The sequence below is a fragment of the Polypterus senegalus genome, chromosome 3 (assembly GCF_016835505.1).
Source record: "Polypterus senegalus isolate Bchr_013 chromosome 3, ASM1683550v1, whole genome shotgun sequence".
Classification (NCBI taxonomy): domain Eukaryota; kingdom Metazoa; phylum Chordata; class Cladistia; order Polypteriformes; family Polypteridae; genus Polypterus; species Polypterus senegalus.
In genome coordinates, this window is record NC_053156.1 from 139,794,696 (window position 1) to 139,809,125 (window position 14,430).

General features: G+C 34.7%; 1 protein-coding gene across 3 annotated transcripts in view; it reads left to right on the forward strand.

The window, feature by feature from the left end:
* The window catches only part of map3k7 (mitogen-activated protein kinase kinase kinase 7), a 117,697-nt gene extending 110,596 nt beyond the window's left edge, over positions 1-7,101 (forward strand). For all 3 annotated transcript variants that reach the window (XM_039747977.1, XM_039747978.1, XM_039747979.1), the window contains one exon: positions 3,811-7,101. In XM_039747977.1, the coding sequence (XP_039603911.1) occupies positions 3,811-3,991 (181 nt within the window). In that variant the 3' untranslated portion in view covers positions 3,992-7,101. The remainder of the gene's footprint in view (positions 1-3,810) is intronic.
* Positions 7,102-14,430: the final 7,329 nt, after the last annotated feature.

The following is a 14,430-nucleotide window of genomic DNA, read 5'->3' on the forward strand; positions in this document are numbered from 1 at the left end:
ATTTATTTGTTTTAAATATTTTTTTAATTGTACAACAGGTTTTTTTTTTTTAACTGCACACAAAAATGATCAAAACTGTATAAATCCTTTTTATTTCTTTTTCACGAAACTGTCGGCTATTTGATCAAAACGTATATTTTGCAGTGCAGAGCTTTCAATCTACAGAATTACTAAACTTGTTAAATGTTGGTGAGTTATAGTTGTATGCAGAGGTAATTTTGAATTATTTTATTGTAAGTGCACTGCACAACCTTTCGTTAAATTAATTTGATAATAGCAATAGTGCATGGCAAAGCTAACTGAGCAATACCATTGTATTCCTGAATCACTACAGGCTGACCAGGATTTTTACAGTTAGAAATAACTTTAGTATTGTGAATACATTTGACATCAGCAACAAGTTCGTAAGCCTGATATGCTGAAATCTATTTTCACCATCACAGATTGTAAAGACATCTCAGCACTGTGAAAGGGTGGGCAGCCCTGATGCCTGTGTAGCTTTAAAAAGTGAGCAGAGTGGCATCTATCTATCTATCTGTCTGTCTTATCTATCTGCCTCCTTCTTGAGATTGTGATATCTTTGTCATAATGGTAAAACACTAAAGTTCTTTATGGCAGTGTGACATGTCACCTTATTTTCACAATTTTCTGTTGGGTCATTACAAGCGGTTCATTTCCATTGTAACTACAGTTTAGTAGTTGTGGTGTGCTGTGTGTTACAGATAAACTTAAGTAAACACTGGAGATGCACTTTTCCAGGTGTAAATTGAATCCAGCCAAATTATATTCAGATATGATCCGAATAGATGCGAATATGTATCCGTATAGATGTATATGAATTGAATGTTAAAGGAGGTCTTTTGAGAAAGCCAACTGGCCAACATTTTGGACTGTATATAAAATGTTTTGCATATGGATGACATGGGCCACTTGAAAAAGGTCCAAGGGCTGGATCCAACCCATGGGTGTTCAGTTTGACATCCCTGACCATGGGATAGGTTTTTTCACACTTCATAGTATATCTGAAATATAATACTATATAATACATATGTATATATGTGTGTGCATATGTATGTATCTATGTGTGTGTGTATATATATATATAGCAGAATTTATGTACTTTCATTTTTAAATTAATTTTCTCTGGTGCTAGATAGTACTTGGCAACAAAAAGGCCATTCAGAGAGAAAAGCTGTGATACTTTATGTACCTAATGAGAAGATTCTCAGCAATATGAACTGAGGCACTGACTTAGTAGTGGCCTTTGATACCTTTTCCATTTTGGTACTTACAGTAATATCCACATAACTATTTCTGGGAAGTTTTTTGGCAGCAGTTAATAGATGATAGTTAAATGTGTTTGTGGGCACCTAGACATTTCTGAGGTTGGCACTAAGCAGACCATTGGAGCCACAAAAAGCTCATTTGCACACAGATTTAAATGACATGTCTGTTATGTGACTGAGTGCTGCACCCTGGTATATTTGTTAAAAAAAAAAAAAGTCATATAACTGAGTCTATGGCTAGAAGATGATTTGGCTTTTTTTTTTTTCTTGTAAACATCCTCTTGGCATATGTGTATATTCTTGAATGATGTTTGCTTAAAACAAAGACTTCAGTGGATAATTTGTTCATATTGATTTAATTGGACATTCCTAACAATATGAAAATTATTCCTTTGTAGCACATTTGTCATTTGCAAGGTTAATGCAACTGTAGATGTCTACCATTATAGCAAAAATACTGTAGAATTTTCAAAAACATGCTAAAAGTATACAGTAAATTATTACACAAAACATAGTGCTTTCAATTTCTTTACTATTTACAAAAACACATTAAATGTTTACTGGTTAAGATAGTTTCTTGCATCAGATATAAAAACTGACACTTTTAAATACAACTCTGGTGAGAAGTTAACTTAGCTTGTTTGATACTCAGTAAAATAAAGGACATTTAGAATTATGTGATTGCAACATTTGAATTTCTATGTATATGTTAAATACCATAAATTAAAAAGATTTCTTATAATTTAGAAAGTTAATTCAGCCAATTTCTGATTTATTGTCTGTCTGAAGTTTTGCTGAAATTATTTTGTTTAATATATTATTCATGTGGAATATATTTTTAATTATTATGCAATTAATACAGTGATGTGGTGGCACATAAATCAGTGTAGCTCTGCCAAAACAGCAAAGTGGTGTGGCTTATGTTACTCAGTGTGACTTTTACACATTATTCCTGGCGTCAATATGCATGGGTTTTTCTCCAGGTACTTAGGTTAACTTGTGACTCTAAATTGGCCCTGTGTTGCAGTGCGCCCTATAGTGGACTGCAAAGAGATCCTGTGCTTTTGTACTTGAAACTTCCGTGATAGGATCCAGCACAAATGCAACCCTTAATGGACAAAACAGGTTAAGAAAATTCATTGGCATTAGTTTAGGGCTGTGACAGCATGTATCTGCAAAGGGCAAAAACTTAAAGGTTATTTTCATTCTGAAAAGTGAATAAGGTTAAAGACACAAGGTGTGCAACTTTAAAAGAGAGAACAGGTAACGTATATAGGCAGAGAAGGATTAAACAAATCTAAAACAGATGAAAAAGTAAAACTAGGTTAGAAAAAGCTGCCATTAGAAAAAATGAAGGTAGAGATTAAAAAGTTAGTTGGCCATTGAGACCTTGAGAAATCTGTGATCCTTGGATGAGAATGACCTTGGCGTCTTCTGCCTGTTTGTTGTTTTGAGAATGAGCTTAGTGTCTTCTGCCTGTTTGTTGTTTTAGAGAAAATACTTGTTTCTTGTAGATGTATAATGCCTCACTGCGACTGTAACTGCCAAGTCAGAAGCTTTTATTTCTTCTTAATTTTCTCTTTTTAGTCATTCTGGTGTATATTTGAGAGAGATTTGTTGTTCGTTATAATATAATATTTATGTAACTAATATTGATCTTCTTTAAAAAAAAAAATTACCCTGGAGACAAATTAGGTTTTACCTGTCTTATCTGTGCATTGTGCTTCCAGAACATTGGTTGTCAACTCTCACATACACAAAAGCCTGCTCCTACGACTTAAGGCAAAATCAAACATTTTTGAGTCACTGTTAAGCTACATTACTGGTGATCATGAGAATATACTGTAGAGAGCATGGCCTCCATCTCACTAAAATTATATAAATGAAGTCTCCCACTGAATTAAGCTCATCCATCCGATTCACCTTGATTGTCTAAAATAGCGTCAGGTTGAGAATAATATCAAGTCAAGGAAGACCCCAATGTAAAGGTAATGCTTATAATTCCACTATTCTCTGTAGGAACAGTTTTTTTTTATTTAGGGCTAGACAGTAATGTGAAGTGAAAGCAAGTTGCATTTGTGCTTGATTTGCAGTGTAATTGGTAAAGTAACAAACAACTGAGCCACCGTACATTTTTATGAAATTAATTTTATAAAATCTTTTTTCGCATGTTGGGTATAAAATGTAATTTTTCAATGGTAAAGGTTGTGAGATAATTTGAGTTGATTTTAGCCTGTTAAGCATCAAAGAATAAAATTTCAATAATTTTCTACTATAGTAGATTTTAAGGATTTCAGTTTTTTTCCCTTAATTGAAAGTATAATCAGATTTTAGGCTACTGCTTATGTTGTATATTTTAGCTTGTGTGGATTTAAAATGCATCCATTATCAAACCAGGTTTGATTCACTTAATGACCTAACTGGCTGACACGCATCCTTGTAACATCTGGTGCAAAGAAGGGATTAGATCTGGACAATGCACCTGATATAGTATAACTTTGTAAAGTGTACTTTTTTTTTCCAGGAATGAACTAATTGCAGAGTTAGACCAAGACGAAAAAGACCAACAGAATACTTCACGTTTGGTACAAGAACACAAAAAACTTTTGGAAGAGAATAAAAGTCTTTCTACTTATTTCCAGCAATGTAAAAAACAGCTTGATCTCATCAGAGCTCAGCAACAGAAGAGACAAGGAACATCGTGATGTTTATAAGAAAAACGTGAACACCAAGCATCATTCTACGGATTCACAGACTGTTTAGTTTAAAAAAAAAAATCATCACTTTTTTGTTTTTGTGACTTATTTTAAGAAATAGAATTTGATGCATTTTTGAGAATTCTATAAATCTATATCATTTTTCACTTTGAGTAAAGTGTTCTCACAATCCAGAAGGTTTTTGTTTATTTGTTTTTGATTCTTTTTCCGGTTTAGTTCTGGATGGCAAAGATCTTTAGGGACACCGACAGCTTAATGTGTGATAAGCATGCTACATATCCATAACAGTATAAACACCTGAAAAATGGGCTTTTGTCTTCATCTTGGTGTGTTTCTTGCACATCATGGCTAGCCAGTTATGTTTAAAAACAGAATTAACTAATGCCTTACAAAAAAAGAAAAAAAAATACTTGCTTCTGCTTTCTTCCATTTGTTGACTTCTAGTAATATTGTTATATATTGAGTGGAATATGAAAATCACAGTCGCCATTGCATTGTGTGTGTATGTATATGTATATATATATATATATATATATATATATATATATATATATACACACACACACACACATACCTACACACACACAAAGATTTAAAGTGAAATGTTTACCTATATAACATCCAGATGCTGCTTTAGTGTGGACTTCCCCACACAGTTAATATCCCTTCTTCCATAACTATGTAACTTGCTGCTTCTGCAGAGCTGTCAGACTTGGTGGTTATTATTTCCAGTGTCTTCAAGGTTGTCTGTCTAATTGTATTTCAGTAATAGTATGTTTATTTGATCAGTCTTAATTACAACAGCTTTACCATCATAATTACATTCTAAACAATAGATTTTATCAAACATTTTTTAAAGGCCATCTGTAGCAAAAAACATGTGAATGTGAAAATGATGAAATAAGAATGGTAATGCAACAGCAAGCATCCCTCAGAAAATTGGAATTTGGCCCAGCTGTCCGTGAGTAAATCGCTTTGATCGTCAAAGAATATATTTTACCACTACCAATGCTGAGTCTAACAGTTCTGACAGTATATACCAATTTAAGATTGTACTTGTTTGCAAAATATTGAATTCACCCTAGATGCTGCTAAAACGTAAATAGTTGTTGCTTGCATGGTTAAGTACCAAAACAAAAAGTTACTCTGAATGGCAGTTGATTCAAAAGTTTCAGCTGCATCCCCAATGGTAAAAGTAAATGTAGGTCATTACCACTTTTCAGGAATGTAGATTTGAAATGAATGCTAAACTGTCAATATGCCTGCCAAAACTTGCCTCAATTTGAGAATAAAGGCTTGGCCCATTTTTTTCATTTTATTCTTTGAACCAAATAGTGTTTTTTTCACATTTAAATTGAATTTCTATGTTTTAGTCTTCCATTACTTCTGGGAGGTTCAGCTTACAAGACTACTTTTTGTTTTTGTTTGGTTGTTATAAATTATAAACTTTATAAGAGCTTTAATGAAATATAGTTAGTAGTCCAGAAAATGTTTTATTATGTTTATAGATTACCTAGAGAGGAAATCTAAAACATTGACATATTGTTAGCACTTGTTCATGTTTTTGAATTGCCATGCAAACAGAAACAATTGAAGAAAACCTTGAATATATAACAGGAACTCTGAACTATGTTGTATTACATAGGCAACAATTGATTCTAGCTGTCATTTTTGAATAGCTTCAACAATAAAGGAGAAGAGAATAAAAACTTTATGGTATTGATGTAAATATTATTAAACGTATGCCTCTCTAAGCAAACAAATCTAATTTTTTGTCATGACTTATACCTTCAGCGTTCTTTTTAAGAATGCATCCTTTTTAAAAATAATTTAAAGTAAAAGTCCATTTAGCCGAGCCTTTATCTTGTTTGCAATTCTTTTAAAGAAGAGACACAGTTCAAATGTAATGTCTAAGATTTTTTTAGGTTTGTGCATTTGTTGTTGGTTTTAACATAACTAAAGAACCACATAACAAAACACATTTATCTTTTGCCACAATGTATTTTGCTAATTGTTGTTTTATTATTTATAGCTTCAGTAGGAATTTCAATAATTTATACTCTGCATTTTTAAAGATGGCTTTCCAACATTATTTTAAAAAGTCTTCATTTTTAAATATTTTTTGAAAAGGAGGTAATATCTAGAGCCATCCTCATAATAGGACACTTTATTTTTCTTTATTATCAGCATCCCTGTCAACCAGAAGATCAGATGAATGAAAAGAGCTGTAACCTATTTGCAAACCAGACAGTAGTGTTGGTCTCTGCACAATTCTGCTAACTAGGCCTTGTTCCCTTCCAATGGGCATTTGTTTTTACAGCATTTGACCTGGTATTTATTCATACTGCAGCTGCGTAAAGCTTAAATTAAAGCATCTACACGACTGTATAATTGGTAAGTTGGAATATACTGTGCAGGGTGGTATGTGGCAGGTTGGTTTAAATTTGCACTGAAATATTGTGAATATTTTCATACTGTATTGTATAGCCCTAGACAATGGTTTTCTTTTATCAGTCTGTTATTGGTTAAATTGTACCTTTGCATGCATCTGAGAACATAAAACATTTTTGTTTTGTGTTTTCTTAAAAATATTAGTTTGTATTGCATGTGAGGTAACATGATTGTCTTGTTTCTTCAAGGCACGAAGCTTATAAAAAAGATTTTACTGTAAATTTAAATCTCAAGAGTGCTGAAATAGTTGATTTTTAAAAAAAATATTTGTAGCCATTTGTTTAGGGGTTGTTTTCTTGTTGCCATGAGGTCTTATTTATGATGTGTATGAATGTATTTACAAAGAATTCAGGAAGCCCAGTTTAGCTGTTTAACTTGTTTTAACTTTTTTTTTTAAGGAACTGCGTCTTTTTCTCTTTTCAGATTAAATCTGTTAAAGAAGATTGCTTTCATCCAGTCAGGGCAGTGAAAATTTGCCTAGCAAATGTATTGATCGATCTTCCAATTAAACAGATCTATTTTTATAATGCACTATGGTAAACTACAGTAATTTTACCCTTTGACATTTTAAAGAATTTGTATGTTATTTGTATTTTGAAAATCAGTAAGGCTTTGGCCATTATGATAAAGGAACGAAAACACTTGAATGTTTGTCCTATGTAATAATTTGACTGTAAATTTTGTGTCTTTCAATATGCGGTTTGGCTAATATATTTCACCCACTAATTGTATCAAAGAGTGCCTAAACCAATTCGAGCAGCATTAGGCACAAGGCCAGACCATTGCAAGGCACAGTACATGGTGGTCTTTAGGAAATGAAAGTAAAACCAAAGCAAATGTGGGGAAGGCATACAAACTACACACTGGCTATAATCGTATCCAGATTGTAATGCAGGATTCTAAAGATGGTTGATAGTAGCACTAACCACTCAGCCAATGTGCCACCCTAGGTTTATAATAAAACTAATATAATATATAGAGTGTAAATTCCAGTTTAATATATGCCAGTTTTTTATCTGAGTTACAGGAAAGTCAAATATGGTGGCTTACAGGTTATATTACATGATTTATCTTCATGTTACATAGCACAGAGTGTATTCAACATTTATAAGGCATTTTGGAAAGCACAAAGAATATGTGTTTCCAATGCAAGCCTATTTTAACATGGTGATTGTACTCTACATTTTCTTACATTAGACTGATGTTTGAATGCCTTATTCTGAATTACCTCAAAAATGCTTCAAAACACTTCCTGCACCCATTTCATTTTGCATACAGAGCCAATCGGTCTGTGGATGATGCAGTGAATTTAGGTCTGAGCTTTAAAGCGCATAAGGTGCGGATCTTGTTTGTGGACTTTAGCTCTTCTTTCAATACATTCATTCCAGAGCTCCTGAATAACAAACTGACCCAGTTCAACCTGCCCATTTCAATCTGCCATTGGATCACAGACTTTATTACAGACAGGAAACAGTATGTACAATTGGACACACACATCTGACCTATTAACCCATAGTAAGTGTGCTCCTCAGGTATATGTCCTTTCCCTACTTCTTTTTTCACTTTATACAAATGACCGTACCTCTGGAAATTTGTCTGCCAAAAAATCGTATATTTGCATATGACATAACACTAATATTCCTCATTTCAAACAATAGCAAGTCCATATATAGACGAGATGGAAAAATGTGACATTATGGTGTAGCCATAATAATTTGTACCTTATATTCAAAAAACTCTGGAGATGATCATAGACTTAAAGAAGCCGTCCCCAGCTCACCTATCACTTGATATAAATAGCTCAGCCATTGGGATGACAGAATCGTTTTAAGTTTCTGGACACTGTGCTGTCACAAAACCTTAAGTGGAACAATAACATCACATGCATTATTAAGAAAGCTCATCAGAAAGTGTTCCTTTTCCGTCAGCTGAGGGAATTCAATCACCCTCAAACAATATTGGTACATAGGCATCATTGAGTCAATTCTAGCACTTATCTATTTCTGTCTGGTTTGGTTCTGCCTCTGTTCAGGCTAGGACCAGTCTGCAATGCATCATCAAAGTCTGTGAAAGGATCATAGGCTGTAACTTACCACACAGTGAAGTACAATATGAGTCCAGGATAAGGAAGAGGGCCACAAAGATCATTGCTGATCCAACTCAGCCAGGGCATTACCTGTTCAAAAAGTTTCCTCTGGCAAATGTCTTTGTGTAGTGAAAGCTAAAACAACATTTCACCTAAACCGTTTTTCTCCCCAAGTGCTGTTATTCTTATTAATCAGTTTTGAGCTTTTGCTCAGTATCTATGTATACCTTGTAAGATGGATGCCATATAGCGCCCGATCTGAAACAGACTGGACACGGGAGGTACATGTAAAATAAATAGACTTTTATTTTTCTTTGTCTGTGGGCTATGCCTTCCCCGTACCCACAGACACAACACAGTCCCAAGCACACCAGTAACAAAGCACAAAAGCACTTTTCTCTTCCTCTCGGCACCACCACTCCTCCCAGGCAACCTTGTCCTCCTCCACCTGACTGGCCGCTGAGTGGTGTTTGCTGGCTCCTTTTATAGTTTACCCGGAAGTGTTCCAGGTGCTTGATCACCGAGTCCCGGCTGCACTTCTGGGTGTGATGAATATGCTGCCCACAAGGGCTTAGATGTCCAAAACACAGCACCCCCTGGCGGTGCCGGCGGGACCCAACAGGGCTGCACCCAACTCCAATTCCCAGGGAGCCCTGTGGGAAACCGAGGCACTGCTGCACCCCAGGGGGGTGGCCATCTAGTGTTTTGGGGGAGGTATTGCACTGCCCTTGGCTGCTCCCCCTGAATATAGTGTGCGGGGGCGTCCTGGCTGGGCATGGACACCAGCCGCCTGCCACAACCTACATAATAGACTGCCCAGATATTTTAATCCTACTTTATCTTTATTTATTTATTTATTTATATTGCCCTTGAATGCTATATCATATTTTATCATTTTATATACACATTAGTGTACCTGACCAATAAAGTGAATTCTGATTCTTTGTTTCTTTTGTGTGTATAATTGCTTGTATTCAATTGATCTGAAAAACATTTTAGCCATTTAATAATTTTCATATTTACATTTTAACTAAATCAAGTTAATATTTGCTTCATGAAAAACATTGTTTAGAGGTTGATTTTTTTTTTTCTTTTTATCTTGCAGTCTTATGTGTGATGTGTACATCACATGGGTATATATTTAGACTAAGCGATTGGATGGGAATGCTATGAATGGTAATCAGTTTGTGCAGATGTACAATGTGCAGGAGCAGCTGATTACCTGCTGGTGAGTGGCACGTACTTAAAATGATTCTGTAACATCTTTTGATCATTTATGCCATGTAAGATTATTATTAGCTGGAACTAAAACAAAACGAGATAATATGAGCTGTTCTTAAGTATCTATAAGAAGCTAGATTTGCCTTTTGGGACAAATAAAATATGTATCTGTCTACCTGTCTACCATTTCTACTATTAAGGCAGTCTCATAACAAGATTTTAGCATGTATAAATTGCTATGGAATTAGTTCTCTGTCACCAACCCACTCCCTTAATTATAAGGCCTTGGGGACCAAATTTATTTTATCTACATTTGTCATAAGCTGAGGACCAAGCCTTGGCGGGAGACAAGTCTGTCACAGTATACACACAATGTGCAGATTTACAAATGTCAATTAACCTAGTAACCGTTTTCAAATTTGGACTAACTATAGAAGTACCCCACAAGCCCAAGGGGAAAAAATGCAATACAGCTAGTGACTGATCTGATGGTCAAACCCAAGAACTTTGAAATTTGAAACAGCTAAGTATTGAGTCACCATGCCATAATGACATTGGCCATGAATGAGGAAAGAGACTCAAAATAACCTTATTTCTCCTAGGATGCACTTTTAATGTTGCATTACATTTTAAGCATGCTATTGTAACTTTATTTTCAACCATCTTCCCTTGTGAAACATCAACACATTTTTTCAAATTGTTTTGAATGTTTTTATTAAAGTTTTCATGTGTAACACACATCAAAACTGCTGAACCCATTATTCGGCAGAACATAACATTTTTACTGCTTCCTTCACAAAATATCTTTAAGGCATTTCTGCTCACAGCCTTCAGTACACCAAACTCTTCCTCACACTGTTCTGTAAGAGCCTGGGACATGCAAGCAGATGTTTTCTAGCAGTTTTACAAGTATTGATACACTATTCTTGGTGAGCTTTCCTTTGGTCTCTGTGTAAGTTTGGTGATGCATTTATTGACTTGTTTTTTTGCTTGAGATATTAGAGGCTTTGGCTCCCTTGTCACACATCTCCTTGAACAAGCACCTTAAAATATTTCTGTTTTAAAAAAAGTGTCTTTTTCATATTGTTTTTATCTTAACAATATTAAGAATTAATAAATGCTATTTGCACATTACAGAAATGTAATAGTGTTTCATCAGAGTTTGGTTCTCACCATAGATTTTAGCTCTGCACTGCACTGGAATCAAAACACGGATGGATGAGTGGTTTACAATCTGCTCATTAGCATAGTGTAATTATTTCACTTGGCCTGCACATGAAATTTTGCTTTAAAGTCCAGTCTACCATTTTTACAAGTATGCTCCTTTTATTGCAGGCATTTGAGAAGTTAGAGCTTACTCTAATAATAAATTTAAATGGCAGAGGCCAACATTGGCATGGGTGCCAGTCCATTCCTAGGCACACACAGCGGGCTAATTTGCAGTCACCAGTTAAACTAACAAGAGAATCTTTTGGATGCTATTGGAAACAAGCAAATTCTCAAACAAATACTTAGTGCATGTACAAAATCTGCAACAACAAAAGAATCTACAATATTAACAGCATGTAAGTATTATGATAAGGCAAAATTAAAAATATAAAGAGAGGGGATTTTGTTTAATTTTGGTTAGTTCATTTTATAATGTGGATTATATATTAAATGTTATGCACATCTGACCAGTCATGCTTCATAATACCTTCTGCGTGACAGAGGCATCCCAGTATGCAGTCTATGATTTATTTTAGTATCATCTTCCGCATTCTTTTCTCATCTACTGTTTCAAAAACATTCTTTTGCAGTGCCAAATGCATGAGCTCTTTAGTCAAGCTCAATGTTACTAAAATATGTGGGAAGAAACAGATGCGCTTGAGTTAAGACATTTTGAACTCAAATTCAAAAGCCTTCTTGACAGTTCCTAAATGGATTAAAATGTAGTTTGGATTTTTACACTAATTTGTACATTGTTTTCTTCCCCCTGTATTACATATGCTGGTGTGTTGTGCGTTCTATATAAAAATTGACAATAATCATTAGGAACTTGTGGCAATTTATCAAAAAGAGCCTTCAATAATTAAAACCTGTTTTTTTTTTTTTGGATTGTATTGATTTTAATAACAAATAACATTCCATACAAATAAGTCAAGTTTTAAAACACTTGGTTCAAAATAGGCCAGCAAAGTTAAAGTTTAAGCTAGTAAAAATAAATAAATAGATAAATTAAAAAATTGAGTGAAAAAGGAGAGGAGAAAATCTGCTTCCTCACAAAGCAAGGAATATAAACGAGTACTACAGGATTTTATTTCAATTGCGGACCAGGCCTGTGTATGTTCATCTATTTCTTGCCATTTACAGGTTTTTATAGTTTGTATGTTTGCTGCCAGGTAATAAAATTAAAAGTTAGTTAGAGCCATGCCACCTTCCGCCTTAGGTCTTTGTAGGGTCACCTTTTGGAAATGTGGATGTTTTGAATTCCAAATAAATGAGGTTATGGTTGAATCTAATTTCTTAAAAAAAATTATTTATTGATGTGTATTGGAATGTTTTGAAATAAAAAAGAAGCTTAGGAAGGATATTCATCTTAACAATGTTAATTCTTCCAGCTAAAGTGAGATGAAGGGTAGACCATCTATGCAAGTCTTGCTTAATATTTTCCATACTGATGGCAAAATTTTGTTTATAAAGAGCTTTATTTTTACTTGTGATGTTTACCCCTAGGTGTTTAAACTGATTTGCCGTGATAAAAGGAAAGGTGTCCAATCTAATATTGTGTGCTTGAGAATTCACTGGAAAGAGCATACTTTTATTCAAATTAATTTTGAGACCAGAAATCTTTTGAAATTCTGTTAGTGTTGTTAGGACTGCAGGCACAGTATTCTGTGGATATGATACGTACAGTACCATATCATCTGCATATAGAGAAAATTTCTTTTCAAGTCCTTCTCTAATGATTCCCTTTATCTCATAAGCATTTTGACAGTGAAGAGCCAGTGGCTCAATGACGATTGCAAAAAGCAGTGGTGACAAGGGGCATCCTTATCTGGTACCATGCTCTAGTTTAAAGTAGTCTGAATTGATGTTGTTAATACAAACTGAAGCTTCTGGAATTGTATACAGTAGTTTGATCCATGCACAAATGTTCGGGCCAAACCCAAATTTCTCCAGTGTAGTGAAAAGGTAGTTCCATTCAACCATATCAAATGCTTTTTCTGCAACCAACGATAATAGTATCTCTGGGGTGTTAGACTTTATATATTACACTAGCAAAATACCCACGCTTCGCAGCGGAGAAGTGGTGTGTTAAAGAAGTTATGAAAAAGAAAAGGAAACATTTTAAAAATAAAGTAACATGATTGTCAATGTAATTGTTTGGTCACTGTTATGAGTGTTGCTGTCATATATATATATGTATATATATATATATATATATATAATATACACACACACAGACAAACACACATATAAACATATATATATATATATATATGCATATATACATATCTACATATACACATCTACATATATATCAACATATATACACATACATATACACACATACATACACACACACATATACAGATACATACATACAGATACATATATATATACACACATACATATACAGTAATCCCTCGTTATATCGCACTTCGACTTTCGCGGCTTCACTCTATCGCGGATTTTAAATGTAAGCATATCTAAATATATATCACAGATTTTTCGCTGGTTCGCGGATTTTTGCGGACAATGGGTCTTTTAAGTTATGGTACATGCTTCCTCAGTTTGTTTGCCCAGTTGATTTCATACAAGGGACGCTATTGGTGGATGGCTTAGAAGCTACCCAATCAGAGCATGTATTACATATTAACTAAAACTCCTCAATGCTATAAGATATGCTTCCCGCGCAGTGCTTGATTGTTTGCTTGTCTCTGCCTCTATCTCACTCTCTCTGACGTTCTCTGCGCCTGACAGAGGGGGTGTGAGCAGAGGGGCTGTTTGCACAGAGGCTTTTTGCCTAGACGATACGGACGCTCCTCTAAGAAATGCCGCTTTATCGCGGTGCTTCCGCATACTTAAAAGCACACTTACTGATTTTTTGATAGTTTGCTTTAATCTCGCACTCTCTCTCTCTCTCTCTCTCTCTGACGGTTCTCTGAGCCTGACGGAGGGGGTGTGAGCAGAGGGGCTGTTTGCTTAGAAGATACTGACACTCCTCTAAAAAATGCTGCTTTATTGTGGTGCTTCGGCAAACTTAAAAGCACACGTATTGCTTTTCTTTGCGAGCGCTCTCTCTCACTGAAATTATCTACTCCTGATGCAGACTCTCCTTTGAAGAGAAGATATGTTTGCATTCTTTTAATTGTGAGAAAGAACTGTCATCTCTGTCTTGTCATGGAGCACAGTTTAAACTAGAGGGCTCTAATAATGTTAACAGTGTGGGAAAGTTTCTAAGGGCTTGAAATATATAAAAATAACCATACAAACATATGGTTTCTACTTTTCATCTATCGCGGGGGGTTCTGGAATGCAACCCCCACGATCGAGGAGGGATTATATATATATATATATACACACACACACACACAGACACATATATATACAGATCTATATATATACACACATATATATGCATATCCACATATATATATATACACATATATCTACATATATATAC